This window comes from Caloenas nicobarica, chromosome 4 (assembly GCF_036013445.1).
Source record: "Caloenas nicobarica isolate bCalNic1 chromosome 4, bCalNic1.hap1, whole genome shotgun sequence".
NCBI lineage: Eukaryota > Metazoa > Chordata > Aves > Columbiformes > Columbidae > Caloenas > Caloenas nicobarica.
Window position 1 is genome coordinate 55,203,582 of NC_088248.1, and position 17,905 is coordinate 55,221,486.

The window sequence follows — 17,905 nt, forward strand, 5'->3', positions numbered from 1 at the left end:
TAACTAGCAATTAATTTTAATTCCTAGGTTCACCTTTTGAAGGTGTTTTGTGGATCCTTTATGAGAACTCCTTAGTTAACAGCTTAGTATCTGTTCTGTGAGAAAGACTTCCCACTGGCAACCAGGCATTTGCATGCTTCGCTTTTTGTCTGTGAGTTTTCCATGTGTAATGATTAAGTTTTACCTCAAGTCTTCACAAGGGCATTTTGTACTGGCATACTATTGGAAATTAGAGTATAGGGAGAGAGATTAAAGGGTCCATGTTTCAATACCTTGTTCTACTCTCTAAAGTCTGGTGTGATAGCTCAACAGCTTCACTGGGTGTCAATGAAAGATGGAATAATTTATGAGAAGTGAATTCATACTGTATAGATATAAGTCATGGTGTATAAACCACAAACATGCACATGTACAAACCTGGGCTGGAGTGCTTTGGCTACAAAACCCGTAAGGCTTTGGCTGATAGTAATTGTATCAGATTACATATTTTTTCTGTGAAGAAGCCACAATGAGGTAATTCACTAACTTTACAAACAAGTCCAGTACCTTGTCCACAATCTGACCTGAAAAAATATTTATGTGCTCTGACAGTTTAGGATGGTCCTTCTTCCTATGAAAAAAAAAAAAAAGTGCTTGCCAAGCATATCAGGACAAAATTGTCTAGGAATCTTTAAGATACAACATTGATGTGTCTAACAACACATTGAAATTATGACTTATTTCCAAGTACTTTACTGACTGAACACTTACCCACTGTGGCAGAAGCTGATGACAGGAGAGACTTTCCCCAGGTACCCCAAGCTCCCCATCTGCTTCCTTTAGATGAGGAGTCTGTGGCCTGTAAGAATAAAAATATTACTCCACTGTCTAATATTCATGTTATCCAAAGGAAGGAGAAAACACAAAGAACCTGTCAGGCAACAAAGTCTGGTGCATAATAAATGATGATAGATTGGGCATTATGTGGAGTTCAAGCTTCTGTGCACAAGAAAATAGAACGGGAAGCTTAGTTCAGATCACCTGTTCCAAAAAGCACCTAAAACTCAGAGATGTCTTTATAGATGCTCTAATATTTCTTCAGGCACACAATCCTATAAAGCCATACAAGTTTATCTGGGCTATTATTAGGGAGAAGCAGGAACCCATCTCACCCCAAGTTCTACTAGGAAGCTTCTCTACTTGAGTCTCCTCAGAGGTATAACCCAGTATTTGTGCAACAGGGATCTCCAAACAACAAAGGTCAATAAAAACACAGCCACAGGAGGTGCTTCCCACTCTTTACATTAATCATAGAATTATTTTGGTTGGAAGAGACCCTTAAGATCATCGAGTCCAACCATAATCTAACTCTGGCACTAACCCATGTCCATAAGAACCTCATCTCTGCATCTGTTAAACTCCTTAAGCAATTATTGATATTCCATACTTACATCATATTAAGAAACTGTTGCCTCAAGAAAGTCATCCCTAGACAACCAGCTCAAAACCAAACGCTGAAGTATCCCAAGACTGCTCTGCATTGTGCAGCGCACAGATCCCCTGTCACCTCTTTCATGTAGGTTCCTCTCACTGGTGGGGGACCAAAACAATGTGCTTTAACCTTTTCCAGTTTATGGATGCCTGAAAATTTTTCAGTGGAGATGAGAACATCTTCAGCTGTGTAATGTGTACTGGATTTGGATGCTATGTACACTGTAAAAAAGCCTTTGTTTTCTTAGTTTTCTTTTATTAACTTCTTGGAATTACTCACAGGGGTCCCAAACATCCGTGGGTCACAAATCAAACACTAATGGCCTAGAACAAATCAGAAACTACTGCCCTTTTCACTGAGCCTTGTGAAACACACACTGTTTACTTGAAAATTATCCAAGCACAAGATTCAGTGCTGCATATGAAGCTTCAATCCTGTCCTCTTCTAGGTTCATTCTGTGGACTGAATGAAGCAGATTTGTACAGAAAGCAGGCTAGAAAGACCAAATTAATGTCATACTGGCAAAGAGAAATCGAACTGTTCCTAGTTCCCACAGGCTTGGTGTTGTAATTCAACTTTTTTATTCCCATCCAGGTTCTCTGTATGCAACTCCCTAGGTTTTTGTGAAAAACAGTATGTATATTGTACAAGATTCTGTCCCTACAAAGCAGGGAGGGGAGGGCTTTTATGGAAAAGAAAGTATTACTTACTGGACTGCTTTGTTCGTGCAGTGTTTCTTCAGATTCAGGTTCTGCATCAAGGCTTACGGTCTCATTGCACTCAGTGGGCATGTCTTCAGCCGCCTCTCCATTAGGAGGCAGACTTTCAATTATTTTTTCAGTCACAGGGTTTTTGTTAATAAGTATGTCTCCTTCCTGTCCATCACTGGCACTCTGAGTGCTCTGGCCATGTTCTTCATGAGAAGACTCATGCAAGATCTCAGCTTCCATGAGGTGTGGCGCTGACTCGTGAGGCAATACCTCATCGCTGGGCATCTGCATTCCTTCAGGTTTTTCTTCAGATGGGATGCCATCACATATGTCTTCAGACATTTTCAATTCTGAATATAGAAAATAAATCAACGCTTTTAGTTCCATAAACATTTGAATAACTATAAAATACGCAGCATTTACCATAAGCTGTTGCTGAAAAACAACACGGCCTTGATGTAAGACCTCCCAAAGCATGGAGCCCTGTGGCACACGCATCATGTTGGCACTGATAACACCAGGATACTCTCTTCACCTTCATGACAGCACTCAAGTACGAAGAGCAGCATTACTGTTTTCCAAAATATCATCTGGTGAGTGAGAAAGGATGTTCTTTTGTCTGTAGAAATCAAATATAAGAGCTTCTGCATGGTTAATTCCAACGTTTCCTATTAGATGTGTATGAGACCACTGGAGAACAGGATAATCTGAGCTGCAACAGCCAAGCAGCTCTTGCTCTCCTCATCCTTTCCACATACACGGGTTCCTGTAGCCTGCTGACGGATGGAGAGGAGGATGACAAACACAGTGTGACTAAAACTGTGGTCATATTTATGTGTTGGAGAAGGGCACAATTTGAGAACGTGACAGGCCATGGTCCCTGCAGCCATTTCATAGACAGGAAGCATTCATTGCTCACACCATTTCTGTACCACTTGTCTCAAAGGCTTACTGTCTGGGAAGTGCAACGCTTCTCATCTGCTCCTAAAATTCCAGCTGCGTGATTGAACTTTAATTTTGAAGCCAAAGTAAGTTTGCATGAGGTACAGTTATTGATTTTTTTTTTAAGTTATGAATCAGTTTTCTCTTATTTACTCCTTATCTTCCAGTGTAACTTTCTTTGTCTAAGTATTTTCTGCCACTGTGCAGTCATCAGGCTGAGGATCCAGGAAGGGAAAGAAATGGCCATTGAGCAAGCTCTGCAGCTGACTAAGGAGTGGCACTGGCGGAGTCCAAAAGGACTGCAGTACAGTGATTACTACCACTGACTTGTTGGCAACCACAGTATGCTCACTTAGAAGACAACCATTGACAAAGAGTTATCATTCCAAGCTCTTGACTATATGCTGAGTTGCACGGCATAAAATAAACTCACAGAGTCCTCTCTGTATGTTGTCTTTTCATTGACTCCCATGTTAATTAAATACGCTTCAAAGCTTTGTACCTGTTAGGAAGGACTGAGGTTCTAAGAGAGACTGAAGAACAGGAAAAAAAAAGGCAAAAAGCAAAATATAAATAGCATTTAGGAGAAATCTGCTTGAAAAGCATGTATTTAAATCAGTATTTTTTTTAAAGTCCTTAGAATCATGTACATCTGTGGCTTTAGCAGCCTATTTATCTAACTTGAATGTAGATAATCTGTTTGAACAGTTCCAAAAATAGCATTTGGGATCAGTGAACGATAAACATAAATAAACAAATAAGCACTGGGTACCACTTATATTACTTTAGTTTACATTGTAGCTTAAATATCTTTAGAAAACATGCATGTACAAGTCAGAATCTTTGCATTTGCCACAAGTATTTGCAGTTTTCCATTATGAATATAGCAAACACTATAAAATGCTTTAGTGTAGGTAAATACTGCCATTGTTTTAACACTACTCACTGTGTGATGGGCAGCATCACCCAAAGAAAATTTTTTATTTGTATACCAAATTCCACCATCAGATACAAGGGCTGTCTACCAAAACCTGTAAAATCTGTACACACACGCATCATTATTTTGCACAGGGATAAGATCTGAATAAGAAAATGCCCAACACCGGTACAATTTTTAAAGGATCACACATACATGTGCACATGAATTTTTGCGTGACTGGGTCATCTTTGGGGATCACTCCGGTCACGGTCTTTTCAGTTGTCTGCTAAACCTTCCTTGCAGGAGCAGAGCACGTAACAGCAAATCACCACGCGTGTCAGAACCCACGAACCGTGCTTGACCCGTGAGTGAGGCGTCACTCAGGCTGTCACCCGTGAGACTGTATTGATCTAAATCAACTGTGGTGACTCCCTACAGACAGCCCATGAGGGAGATGCCAAGGCCAGCCCCGGAGCGGGCGGCAGCGAGCTCCCCGCCCGCCGCCACCGGCCGCTCCTCAGACGGGACCGGCCGCCCCGCGGCGGCAGCAGTTCCCGCCGCGCCTCGGTGGCACCTGCCGGCCCGCCGCCGGAGTTTAGCGCCGCCTCGAAAGCAAAGCGGACCAACGCCTCCGTCGGGATAACTTTTTTCCGCCCGGCGGCGCCGCGCTCCCCCGCCGCTCCGCGGGACGCCCCGGGCAGGGCGAGCGGAGGCGACGCCCCCGCCGGGCGACCCCGCTGCGGCCCGCAGCTCCCGCCGGCACCCGCCCCGCGCCCGGGCCACAGCCGCAGCGGCCGCACCTTCCCCCTTCCCCCTTCCTTTTTTTTCTTTTCGAAATCGCCTCTGGGGTAGAGTTTTAATGAGGAGCCCGCAGCCAGTTTCGAAAGCGGCAGAAAAAGGAGAAATCGCCGTGTCCCTTACCGCTCGGCTGTCCCCTGCCCGGCGCGCCCCCGGCTCCCGCTCCTTCCCCGCCCCGCCACGTCGGCAGCAGCGGGGGGAGGAGGCAGAGCGGGCCGGGCAGCCGCGGGCCGGCCGGGCCGCAGGGGGGAGAGAGAGAGGCAGAGGCGCGGGCCGCGTTCCGCCGCTCTCCTCTCGCGTCTCGGAGGCGGCTGCCTGTTGCGGAGGGCAGCTCCGCGCCGCTGCCCCCGGGCTGCAGGCTGCGGGCCGCGGCGGCAGCGCTGACCCGCCGCGGGCAGCGACAACGATCATACTGAGGCGTTGTAAGTATAAATGAGGCAAGTCACTGGACTGGTGCCAGTTGTTTTTTGCAGACAGTTTAATCCTTCCTGTGATAGATAAACTTACTCGACACAGACAGAGTCTATGCTCAAGAGAAGTTTATTGCAGTAGAGATAAGCAAAGCAGCGCTGGGTGCGTGGGGAATCTACGTCCCACCTACACGCACACCTGACAAAAGTTTTTAGTGCTCATTATATACCCCCCCTTTGTTATTACAATTCTCTATTTTTGGGAACTATCCCACCTACTAATACATATTCATACTAATAGATACGCATGCTCTGTCGTGGTGTTAGGGTCTTCTCTCCCCATCTGGTGGCCGTCAGGATGAAGGCTCTCATCTTCCTCAGTTTGTCCTTTATCTGAACTTGGGGGTCCTTGTAGAAAAAAAATCACTGTCCTTCTGGCTTTGGCTCACGTTTCTGTTATCTCCCTCATTTGGTCATCTTCTTGTCCTTCAGTCCACGATTTCTTTGTTCCTGTTCCTGTGTTTCGCTACATCTGGTTTCCTCAAAATAGACTCAGAACATCCTTATCAATAACATGAGCCACCTGCCATCTCATTTAACTAGCAACAGGAATCACTGGGTCGCTCTAACATTTACTACACTTCCTCAAAGTGAGCTGCAGCGAGCCACCTACTGAAGTGCAGGGCTGCGGAATTAAACAACTGAGATTTAGTTTTTCAGATGTCACTGCACACCGTTGTTACACCTGTGTTTACAGGAAAGGCCGCTAAAATAAACTGGAAGGTGCGTACACACATTTCCAGTAAGTTGGTGTGGGCACCGGGTGCCCGCAGCCACGCCAGAGGGACGTGGTTGAACAAAACAAGGGGATTGCAGGCTCTTGCCCAACAACCTGCGGTTCTTGTCTCTGTCTAATTCCTCATAGCCTTTCCCCTTTTTGCCACTTCATTTTAAGGCGAAGCATGCCCTTTTACTGTGATAAAAGGCCGTCCCATGGTTCAACATAGCATCCTATCTATCACTACTCTTCCTTTGCGGAAGAAATAAACACTGTTGGCACAGGAAGCAAAATAATACATGTTGTGAATCAGAGGACAGCTGCTAGAGGAGGTCACAAAAGCAAGCCCCAGTTCTCAGGAGCATGTTTTGCAAATACAGATCACACTACATGACTTATACGCTTATCAGGCAAAAGTCTCTGAAGTTTCCCATTAAGGTAGGTGGCGGCAGAACAAATATTTGTATTGCTAAATAGAAAGTTTATTTTGAAGGTGTTCCAATGATAATTTAAGTATCAGGGCATGCTGGTAGTTCTAGCATCTTTTAGCTTAATTTATTAATGTTTAGATGTATTTTCTGAAAATGAAATCTAGAGTGGCCCTAAGGATTTCCCTCAGCTTTTCAGTGGAGCTTGTGTAAGAGCAAGGGCAGCATCGTAGAAGGAATCACAGTAAGTGAAGCTCAATAGCTGGAGATTGTTTTTCCCCATGATGAATGGTTATTTTGACTGTAAAGTAGATCTTTCTTACACTGTCAGTTTTGCTGATTCTGCATAAGGCCGTGCATGTTTTAGAACTGCAAGACAGTATTAATCGCTATTGTAACATAAAGTTATTACTTCAGGATGAGATGAACATTATAAGTGCATAAATGTGTATGTCTGTCTATTGGGATAGAAGGATGTATTAGTTTCCTAAGTTCTCAGTTTCTTGCGTTTTCTAATTTTCTTTCTCCTTCACTTTGCAATAATTAATTTCACTTGTATTTTCTCACTATGGTAATATTGCAAATGGTTTGGAATAAATGAGCAATAGAGATTGAACACTTCCACTCATCTCAGATTTCACTCAAGTTTGTTATTTCTCTAAGTTGAGTGTCATCATCCTCCTAATGGGTTTCAGAAAAGATACTTGCCTTTTAATAAATAGATAAACATAAAGAAAAGATGGAAGGAGACAGCTACATTTGGCTGCTTTTAACAAAACACAGAAGTATGCATAACATTCGGGGAATACATTCATCTTCTTCCAGCAATTGCACTGGTAAATCTGAGTGGTAAATACGAGGGCTATGGCTTGCAATTAATGGTAATATGTGTATTTTGCTGTTTAACATATGCTTTATCAATCTTTATATATAAATAAATATATATATTATATATATAATATCATATTGTCACTTAATTGGAGAGATACTCTTGAATAAGAGCCTCTATAGCAGCTGTTACATGTTAACCAAACGTGTGTCTGGTTCTGTATTTGTTAGAGTAGCACGTAGGTTATATTCAAGTAGTTAAACTGTTAGATTCCAAGACAGGAATGAATGGTTTGGTAGAAGCAAGGTCTTACCTTAGGATTTTATTTCATCCTAAGGATGGATAGCAAAATTGTTACTGTGAGTTACTGTAAAAACTTTATAAGGTGTCATTTGGAAACCAGATATGAATATTCTTGTCTGTATTCACAGAAATGGAGAAATAATCATAGAATCATAGAATACCACCATAAGGCTCATTGGCATTAACAGCAGAGAATATGAATTGTCCATATTCTGTCACTTACTGTCCTGTCTTTCCCTTCCTTTTCTGGATGATTTCTTTTCACTTGAAACTGAGTAATGAAAGATAATGTACAGAAGATTATCTTCTCTGTTTCCTGAATCATTGAAATGTTAAATCATAGATGTGTTATGCTATGCTAACCCATAAAGGTAGGTTGTAGTGTGGCAGTTCTGTATTTAGATCTCAGCTCAAATGGAATTTCTGACCAACATTAAACAGACATCAAGAGAGACTGGTTTATGTCTTCACCAGGAAAATAACCCAAGTGTATAGGCATTCAGTTCTGAAGTTGCTGCTCTGTTTTAAATAAAAAAAAGAGACCCCACCCACTGTTTCTATGTTCACTACTTAACCCAATCACAACATTGCTGGAGCAGGAGAGATTAATTTTCCATTCCCATTAAATGGAAATTAAAATAAGATAAACAGTGCTTTTATAAACCAGCCTTGATAAGAACTTGACAACTAAATTGGTGTAGCTAAATGGAAAAAAATTTCACAGTAATGGATATAGACTTAGATCATTATTCAGTTCAGAGAGGAAGATGTTTGAATTCCAGTGTGAAACTTGCCCAGAAGAAGTACTTATTTTCATATTGATTTGATGAAGACAGAAAGTTGTCAAAAAGATTCATTTTTTCCCCCTGCTTAATGTATTGCGATGCGTGAAAACACATAGTTCAATAATAATTAAATAATGGGGAAATTACAGTAATGTATGAGGAAAATACATCTGGAGGATAGCAAATGCCATTTCATAAGCTGTCGGTAGATGGCACAAACATTTATATAAAATGTTTGGGCGTTCCTAAGTATTACTACACAGTAGGATAGAGTTACAGGAAGTTTTCTTTTTCTTTTTCCTGAGTACATTTTCTGCTTTTTCGGAGAGCAGGGATTTCTGGTGAGAAATTTTTCATTTTATTGATTTCATGTGTTGCTAGTTAGCTGAAGCTTTTATATTCTGCATCTTATTTGAAAATGAGCCATGTTTTCCATAGAGGGTTATTAGCAAGTGTATGATGTACTTTCAATTGTATGGGTAAGAATTGAGATTGAAGTTGCTTATGTTCAGTAAATTTATCCAAAGAAGCTGGCCAAATAGCAGTCTCTTTGTATTAGCACTGTACCCATAGTTAAGGTGGTCACAGTAATTTAATGGAAATGATTTTTCTACAGTTCAGGAATGGGTCTAACTTGATGATGTTTCATCCATGTGAAAGACATTTTTAACATTTGAGGTTTGTATTATACTGATGACTTGTGAAGTGCATGCCTTAATACTGAACCATTGTAGCTCAATGCATTCTGTACATTTCTTATATGAAAGTTTGGTCAGTTTATAGTGGAAAAACTCTTAAAACCTGAATTTTGATCTCTTCTCTCGCTCTTTAAGCACCAGGACAATTTCTCACTATGATCTTGGTTTGCTTACCTTACTGGTTTGCTTCTCTGCTTATATCTTGATAATGCTCTTTTTGTCAGGTTTGAAGACTTGAGGATACTTTGGAATTAAAAGGGATGTGACTATAAAGGATAATTTTTCCAGTGCTAGCCCCCAAATCATGGGTCATGTGTTATAGCAGTTCTTAATTTTGTTGCTTTGTAGGATATTCTAAAGAGAGTTTGAAAGTACTTGTAAATAATTTGACTGAATGCCAGGATATAGGAATGAGAAAGAAAATTAAGCACGTGTGAAAGTATCATATCCTTCTTTCACCTAGTCCCTGGAGGTTGCTGAAATTTTGTCCTAAGAAGAAACAATAATTTGAAGGTAGCTTTTTTTTTTTTTCCAGATTTCTCTTGAAGCTACATATTTTGTTTGACTTTACACACATAAGTAGTGTTGCCCAAACAATTGGGAGAACAGGATAGAGGATGCTGATTATCTTTTGTTCTCTGCATATGCCCAAATACCTTTTGAGAGTTTTGATAGTAAAACTGCATGTAATTTTTCCAAATGAAAATCTGGAAGAAGTCTGGAAAAGTTTTGCCATATCGCCTTACTATTTCTAGATTATTTCCTAGCCTAGTTTCATGCATTCTTTACAAAAGAAGACCTCAGTGGACTAATTTTTTGTTATAATGTTGAGATTTCTTAATATAGATTGTGTTAGATCAAAGACAATGTACATTTTAGACCCAGTAATGTAATTCTAATGTAATTGTGGAATGGTTAATGGTACAGAGGAAGTAATCCTCAAGGTTGTAGCTTTAGTCCAACAAGTGACAGCTGTTACTGTCTCGTCGTAGAGTGACTAGAAATAAAAACTCACAATTCAGCCATTTCGATATCAAGGAAAATTGAAAGCCAGTGCAGTCATGAATAAGCACTTTGGAAAGCTTCAGACAACAACTACGATTTAAAAGTAATGGGAGAAAAAGGGGAAGAATGAACAAAAGGATTTCAGTAATCTGGTAAACAACTTTAAATCAAGATTTACACATATAAAAATGTTAGCTAAGTTCTTACCAGTTCCTCTTGCAGAAAGGCAGTCTAATGGCTTTATAGCAATATCTAAAAGGAGATTTAAGGCAGCATTCACAATGGCCTACTTAAACAAAGGGAGGCTGTCTACCCTAAACTCCTACATTCAGAAAGGAAAAGTGACCTTCATTACAGGAAATCAAAGCAAAGCCATGGTTGTGACATTTCTCAGAATTGTGTTTAAATAAGCCTCTCACATCAGAGATGTTTGAGGTCAGTGTCCTTACATCCGGGATAGATTCTCTGTACAGAGGTTTTACAACTGGTATTTTTTTGTGTAACATACAGATCTTTTCAGTGTGTGTTTGGTGTCCTCTGTGTACACCTAACAAATCAGACATGGGGACACCCCACTTTCAGAGTCTAAATTCAGAAGATGCTCAAGCCCAGACAAGAAGTGAACTAACTCTTCTGTGGACTTCCCCATTGCGTAAATATAGAACATCCTACCCCCCGCCCCAGTTTCCTCATTTAAAATAAGCACTAGTGACCAATCCCAGCTACCTAAAGGTATTCAGATTTTGATTCACTCTCTTGAACCTCCACCCTGTGTTTCAGTCCAGGTTTTACAGTCACAAGTCCATTTAAAAAAATTTCTCTGAGTCTAGTTCATATCCTTCAGGAGAGAGTCTGAGGAGAGGATGACCATGCTGACCTCATATATTGTACTTTCTGATCCAAGTCTCTTATACAGTGTGGGAAGCCTTCATAATATGTTGAATCACAGCAGTAATTCTGTAAGTAAGCAGCAAATTTTAGTCACGTTTTTCTAAGAAACAGACTCATTATAAATAAAATACAGCATATTTACCAAATAGAAATTTCAGTGGTGTTCTCTTAACAAAAAAATGCTTCTCCTGAATGATAATAGGTGCCTTCATTGTTTTTTGAGTCAAAGGGAGAGATGAAAAATCGGAACCTTAAAAATCAGTCTCTATGATGGATCTTGAATGGCCACTTGATACAATGTGGTTTTTGTTTTTGTTTTCATTTGTTTTGCTACAGGCTTAGAACAAAGATGGGCAGATAAGAAAAGTATTGAGCATCTCCAAGGAACTAGAAACCAGTGTGACAGAAAATATGAGATCTTTCAGAAACATTTTTCTTTACCAGTGCCTGTTTGCATTAACTTTTTGGAAGCATTTCAGCCTGTCTGTGGAAAATGAACTCTTTAGATCTGCTTCTAACGATTTTCCAGAAGGTGGTTCTGACAAAAAAATCAAGAGCCTGCCACTCCTGTATACAAATAGTCATCAGTCCAAAGCTGATTTTGACTGGGTTGTGATACAAAATACTACAGAAAGCCTGTCATTGTCAGAAATCACAAATGACAATGTAAAAAAATTAGTAGCTTTATTATCTAGCTTCAGACAAGGCTCCAGTTTACAAAATCTGACACTGACAAATGTGTCAGTGGACTGGGATGCTCTTACTGAAATTCTTCAGACTGTATGGCACTCATCCATTGAATACTTCAATATTAACAGTGTAACACAATTATCACACATCGAAACATATAACTTTGACTATTCGGGTACCTCTATGAAAGCACTGACTGTGAAGAAAGTTTTTATCACAGATCTGTACTTCTCACAGGATGACCTATACAAAATATTTGCAGACATGAATATTGCAGCCTTGACAATAGCTGAATCAGAGATGATACATATGCTGTGTCCTTCATCTGACAGTCCCTTTAGATACTTAAATTTTTTCAAGAATGATTTAACAGATTTTGTTTTTCAAAAATGTGACAAATTAATTCAACTGGAGACACTAATCTTACAGAGGAATAAATTTGAGAGCCTTCCCAAGGTAAGCTTCATGACCAGCCGTATGAAATCACTGAAATATCTGGACATGAGCAGCAACTTGCTGCGTCACGATGGAGCTGATGTGCGGTGCCGATGGGCCGAGTCTCTGACAGAGCTGGACCTGTCCTCAAATCAGTTGACGGATGCCGTGTTTGAGTGCTTGCCGGTCAACATCAAAACCCTCAACCTCCAAAACAATCAGATCGCCAGCGTCCCCAAGGAGGTGGCTGAGCTGAAATCCTTGGCAGAGCTGAACCTGGCGTCGAACAGGCTGGCTGACCTGCCGGGGTGCAGCGGCTTTAGTTCTCTGGAGCTCCTGAACGTAGAGATGAATTTGATCCTCACCCCGTCTGCCGACTTCTTCCGGAGCTGCCCCAGGGTGCGGGAGCTCCGAGGCGGGCACAATCCGTTCAAGTGTTCCTGCGAACTGCAGGACTTTCTGCGTCTGGAGAGGCGGTCTGGGGGGAAGCTGGCTGGCTGGCCGGCGGCGTACGTGTGCGAGTACCCGTCAGCCTTGCGAGGAACGCAGCTGAAGGATTTCCACCTGAGTGAGCTGGCTTGCAACACGGTGCTCCTGCTGGTGACGGCTCTGCTGCTGACGCTGGTGCTGGTGGCTGTCGTGGCCTTTCTGTGCATCTACCTGGACGTGCCGTGGTACGTGCGGATGACGTGGCAGTGGACGCAGACGAAGCGCCGAGCGTGGCACAGCCGCCCCGAAGGGCAGGAGACCGTTCTGCAGTTCCACGCGTTCATTTCCTACAGCGAGCGCGATGCGTTGTGGGTGAAGAACGAGCTGATCCCGAACCTGGAGAAGGGGGACGAGTGCGTACAACTGTGCCAGCACGAGAGAAACTTTGTCCCTGGCAAGAGCATCGTGGAGAACATCATCACCTGCATTGAGAAGAGCTACAAGTCGATCTTTGTGTTGTCTCCCAACTTTGTGCAGAGCGAGTGGTGTCACTATGAGCTGTATTTTGCCCACCACAAGTTATTCAGTGAGAATTCCGACAGCTTAATCCTCATTTTGCTGGAGCCGATCCCTCCGTACATTATCCCTGCCAGGTACCACAAGCTGAAGGCTCTCATGGCAAAGCGAACGTACCTGGAGTGGCCGAAGGAGAGGAGCAAGCGTGCCCTTTTCTGGGCAAACCTGAGGGCAGCTATTAGCATTAACCTGCCAGTGGCTGATGGAAAGAGGTGTGGGGAAACAGACTGAGAATCTTTCTAGTGGGGTTTCTTCTGGTTTTTCTTGGCGAAGCAATAAATATGTTTTGATTTCCGTTGGTTGTGAATGTATTTAACATTTTGCTATAGAACCTTGTTTCTACATGATTATCTATGCTACCGTCTAACTATAGGCAAAATTCAACTTACCTTACTGGAAGTCTCTTGAGATTGATGCAGAGATGGCAAATCACGAATCAGTTTGTTTGTATGTGGATTTTGAAATACAGCTTGAAATATTGTAGTGAATTTTTCTCAGCAGAATAAAATCTGGAGCAGTTGGCATAGTCACGTGGTAGAGTGCTTGAGTTGCTACAGAGTTTGCGGAACTGCATTAATCACAAGGCTTAGGCAGCTTGTTCACAGGACTCCTTTTACTAAAGCCAGTTTGCAAGAAAGAAAATTTTGCATCCTGAGAAGACGTCTAGAAGTCCAGAGCTTGAGATGGTTCCTGGGTGGTGTTTTCTCAGCTTCAGTGAAGCTTAAAAGGGTGGGACCCAGATCCGGGACTCTGTGAACATCCAGCACAGGTAGAAAAAAATGGCCATGCCACAAAAGAGGAATGAGTGAGAAAGAAAGTTTTGTGTGTGTGTTTTTGGTTTGTTTTGGTTTGTTTTTTCTGAACAAAAGAAAAAAAAAGAAAAAAAGAAATATGAGCTACTTCACCTTTTGGGGCTCATAGTTTGGCACTGCTGTGAGGGAGCAACAGTGAATTGACAATCAGAACTCTAATTCCCACCTTCTGATAGAGTCCTGGTAACATTTTGATCCCGAGAGATACTCTGACCAAAGGGACTAAGAGGGTGTCTGCACTAACAGAACTACATTCACCATCATTGGCTATATCTTGAGAAACTCTGGACTTCTCTACCTCATGCTTTTTTTTTTTTTTTAAGCTTTCTACTTTTTTTCCCCCCCTTCTCATCCATATAGCTTACTTTACGCTTATTATTAAAAGAATCTGTCCTTTTTAGCCAAAAAAAAGGTATCTTTTGCAGCACAGCTATGAGTTCTGATCAGAAAGGCAATGACCAGTCAGCAGCTGAAAAATTTTACCAGCTCTTGGGACATCAGGTAAGACCCTCTATTCACGGAGTCAGAATGACAAGCTACATTTACAGTATTTGCTCTCCTTTATAGAAATACAGCAGGCTCCTCTACTTCTGCTTGTGCTGGTTTGGCTTCAAGAAAACATGACTGGGCTCTGGCAGATATTCACAACAGCCAAAGATGATGACAGCAAACTTCCTCTTTGCCCCCAGAAGGGGAGGTGTTTGCCATTATTATTAACAGAAGATTTTAATTTTGATTTTTTTTTTCCTGAGACCTAAACAAACTGAGGTCTCGTGGCTTGAAGTCTTGAACTGTGAGCGACTGTTCATGATTTGCAGGGGAAAGGTCAAATTTAACACCTTTAGCTCTCTCATCTCACTTAGCCTCAAAGTTAATGTAACACACCTGTTACCAAATTGCAGGCATTTCTTTCAGGACTGTGGAAACAAATGTTTTCTGTGGTTCCTCCTTCCCCTCCATCTAATGCCTCAGTGTATGACTCATTTAACCCTTAGAAACTGAAGATGAGCAGACTCAGCTTGGTTTGCCTGTCCCTTTCACGCAGCCAGGGACAGCTGGATTGTTACATGGTGCCTTGGTTGAAAATCTTTGAAAGCCTTAGAGTTTTAGGTCAGTAGCCCGTGAAACTTCTGTAATACAGTAACATCCCCTGTTGTGTGTGAAGCTTTAGGAACTCATGTGGCTTCTCTGTCGGCTGGAGGACAGAGAAATCCTCTGGAAGTCAGAGAGTGCAGCAGGAATCCTTCTTGTTGCTCAGGTGGGAGCACATAGCTGTTGCCAGAGATTAATTCTTTCTTTCAGGAGTGGAAGGTTTTAGCAGCGGTTTGCTTGTGACTTTGGAAAGAACTTGGGACGTGTGTGACCTCTGGCAGTGTAGCTGGTGCGATCATAAGCAGAAATATATAGTTACAGGTTTCTGCTATATGTCCAAAATACTTGAGTGAATAATATTGGAAAGGGAGGCTTGTAATGAGCGTGAGGAGCAATTAAAACTTGTACTTTGGAACCAGAAGCCCACATACTATGAGATTTTTGTCCACGATATGTGCCAGATAATTGACAAAACAGCTATATGTACAATTCATTACTACAACTAGGTTCTCTGATTCCTCAGGAAGGAGTTTCTCAAGTGATACATATCAGAGTATTTCAAACAATTATTTTAGCCTCTGCCATGTTCTGAACACTTTCTATAGAAATAGTTTTAGCCCACAAAGAAATTTTTGCTGTATGCGGGGCTATGTGTAGTCTCACGGCTCATGTGAGCCACTCTGTCTGGACGTTTTGAAAAGTAGCTGCCCTTTTCTGTGCACCCTGGCGATGTGAGTCTGGTTCTGCTCTGAAATCTGTAACTGCTAATGCACTCCAGTTATCAGAAAAAGGGAGTGTGTAAATATACTCTGATATCAGATACTATATCAGAGCAGGTTCCTGGCATTTGACTGGTCATCTCGGTGACTAGCAGGAATGCTATTTTTACATACATAATAATATCAACAAACAAGATTGAGAACATGGAGGTGAAACACCCTCCAAAACCTAGAAAATGTGCAAAATGAAGTGAAAGTGTAAATGTTTTGAAGTAGTGTGCGGTATAAAGGAAACTGGACTGCAAGACACTGGAAGTCGTGACACAATGTGGGTTGCCCTGTTGAGAGCTCGGCTATTCTTTCGCTTTAGAAATGTTACAAAGCATCACCACTGAAGTTCAGCTGCAGAGGGTTAGAGCAGGGAAAGGCACTCAAGGGAAAGAATGGGACTCTGTGGGAGGTGAGGCATTCTGCTGAAGGCAAGGTTCAACACCTCTCTGAAACCCATGCTTTTACTCAGGGCTTCAGGTTGGCTGGTTTTTCTTTCTGAAACATTTACCACAATTGACTATAATGCTCATTTGTAGTCACTGTTTGGTCAAGAGGAAGCAGTATTGATAAACCAATAAATAAGAAAGTTCTGTATTCTGCAAGGTGGCTCTGTGTTACCAGTTTGGTTTCCACGGCTTTGGTCCTTGAGTCTATTTATGCCCAAGCAAAACAAGCTTGGGCATAAATGCAATACAATCTCTGCTCACTTTGACTTGCGATGGCATTTAGCCCCTGTTTCACCTACTTGACGCTCAGGGTTAAGTTGTGACAATGAGAGCTGCAGCTGAAGATAAGGTCCTTGATATGACCAAACACTGGTTTTGCAACCTTTAATAGTCGTATTAACTTTTTGTGAGTGCTTGGATGAGTCCGTCTGCTCTGGCTATGCTTTAACTTGGTGTTTCATGCACGTGAGTTCCTTTCTGCAGTTCCAGTTGGAGAGATTTCTTCACACCATTGGGCCTGGTGCTGGTCCTGAGTAACTTCTGATACCCAACCAAGTGTAGCCGCGGTTCCTCTCTGGGTGAGTAATCACAACATACAGGCAGAAGTGTGAAATGTACCTTGAGGAAAGGCTGTTTCTGCAGATAGGTGCTCACTGATAGAATCAGCTGCAAAGAACCTCAGCACTATGAACTTCAGAAATGGAACAAGGTGTGTGCCTGAGTGTACACGTGCTGACTGTGGAAAGGATGGTGTTTTGCTGGTACATTTTGGGGTGCATGAACAGAAATACACTGCTTTTTAGTTTTCGCCTGTTGTCCAAAATGATTTAATCAGTAAATTGAAACCTGCCCCAAAGGAAGCTTTGCGAAATTGGTAAGTAAAAATAACATTGTGCAGTGTTCCTAATGATTTATCAGAGGTATTCAAGAGTATTGGTTTCATTTTAACTAGTTACAAATTTGTCTTTATGGCAAACTGTTTATTTGAATATATTTTAAAGTCTCATAAATAAGCATGGTAAGGAAATTCAGCATGTTACAACTGAAGGTGTAGATAGAATATTTTTGCTTTTTACAGCTGTGTGTGCACTGGAGTCAATTCTAATGAAAGCTGATGGTGTGTTTGATTTTGTCCATGCAGCAAAGTTTTTTCATGGATCATACTGGAAGTAAAACTGCCACTGGTTTGCATAATTTTGGTATTATTGTTCTGGTAACAAGTGCCTTAGTCTATTCATTTTCATGGATTAATGCCCAGCAATGGAAACTTCTCCTTTAACTTGACAAGACAGTATCAGCTGACAAGCAGACTCTTGCTTGTCTTGCTTCTCTCTATGGAGAAACATTTGTGATCTGTGGTCTTGTCTTGGGTCACAGATGTCTCAGAGTTTTCTGTAATGTATTACTCAGATTTGCTGCACCAAGGAAAGTAGAATGGTTTCAGTTCAGTTTCAGTTCAAACTATCTTACTCATCGACCTCAAAATGAAAAACAGAAATTTTCTTTCAGCAAAGGGTGAAATTCTTCTTTACAAAATGGAAAAGGTAGTTGCAAAAGGAAAGTCTCAAAGGATTCCAATGCAAGCTTGAAATACAACTAGCACTGCTATCTAGAATAAGTTTTCAAACTTCTCAGTTTCTTTAACTGAATCCCTTCCTGCCTCCAACTCTCCTCCAAGGCGCTGTTTT

General features: G+C 41.7%; 2 protein-coding genes across 6 annotated transcripts in view; one reads left to right on the forward strand and one right to left on the reverse strand.

Annotated features, from left to right (window-relative positions):
• Positions 1-5,028, reverse strand: part of FAM114A1 (family with sequence similarity 114 member A1) — a 40,456-nt gene extending 35,428 nt beyond the window's left edge. For 3 of the 4 annotated variants that reach the window (XR_010606099.1, XM_065633461.1, XM_065633462.1), the window contains exons 1-3: positions 4,964-5,004; positions 2,182-2,531; positions 751-838 (exon numbers count right to left, since the gene is read on the reverse strand). Coding sequence is in view for 3 of the 4 variants with exons in the window: in XM_065633461.1 (XP_065489533.1) it covers positions 751-838; positions 2,182-2,523 (430 nt within the window). In the remaining variant the exon portion in view is untranslated. Of the gene's footprint in view, positions 1-750; positions 839-2,181; positions 2,532-4,963 lie in introns of all 4 variants that reach the window. The other variant, XM_065633463.1, reaches the window with a different exon arrangement.
• A 150-nt stretch (positions 5,029-5,178) lies between these two features.
• LOC135988110 (toll-like receptor 1) lies at positions 5,179-13,560 on the forward strand. Of its 2 annotated transcripts, none has more exons than XM_065633768.1 (2): positions 5,179-5,262; positions 11,304-13,560. In XM_065633768.1, the coding sequence occupies exon 2, from the start codon at positions 11,379-11,381 to the stop codon at positions 13,326-13,328; it is 1,950 nt and encodes a 649-aa protein (XP_065489840.1). In that variant the 5' UTR covers positions 5,179-5,262; positions 11,304-11,378; the 3' UTR covers positions 13,329-13,560. The 2 variants fall into 2 exon arrangements, with proteins under 2 accessions (XP_065489840.1, XP_065489839.1); XM_065633767.1 differs by lacking the exon at positions 5,179-5,262 and adding an exon at positions 8,678-8,714.
• The last annotated feature ends 4,345 nt before the right edge of the window (positions 13,561-17,905 follow it).

Excerpts from the sequence above, each read along its gene's own strand:
- LOC135988110 (XM_065633768.1), top strand. The coding sequence starts at position 11,379 with ATGAGATCTTTCAGAAACATTTTTCTTTACCAGTGCCTGTTTGCATTA.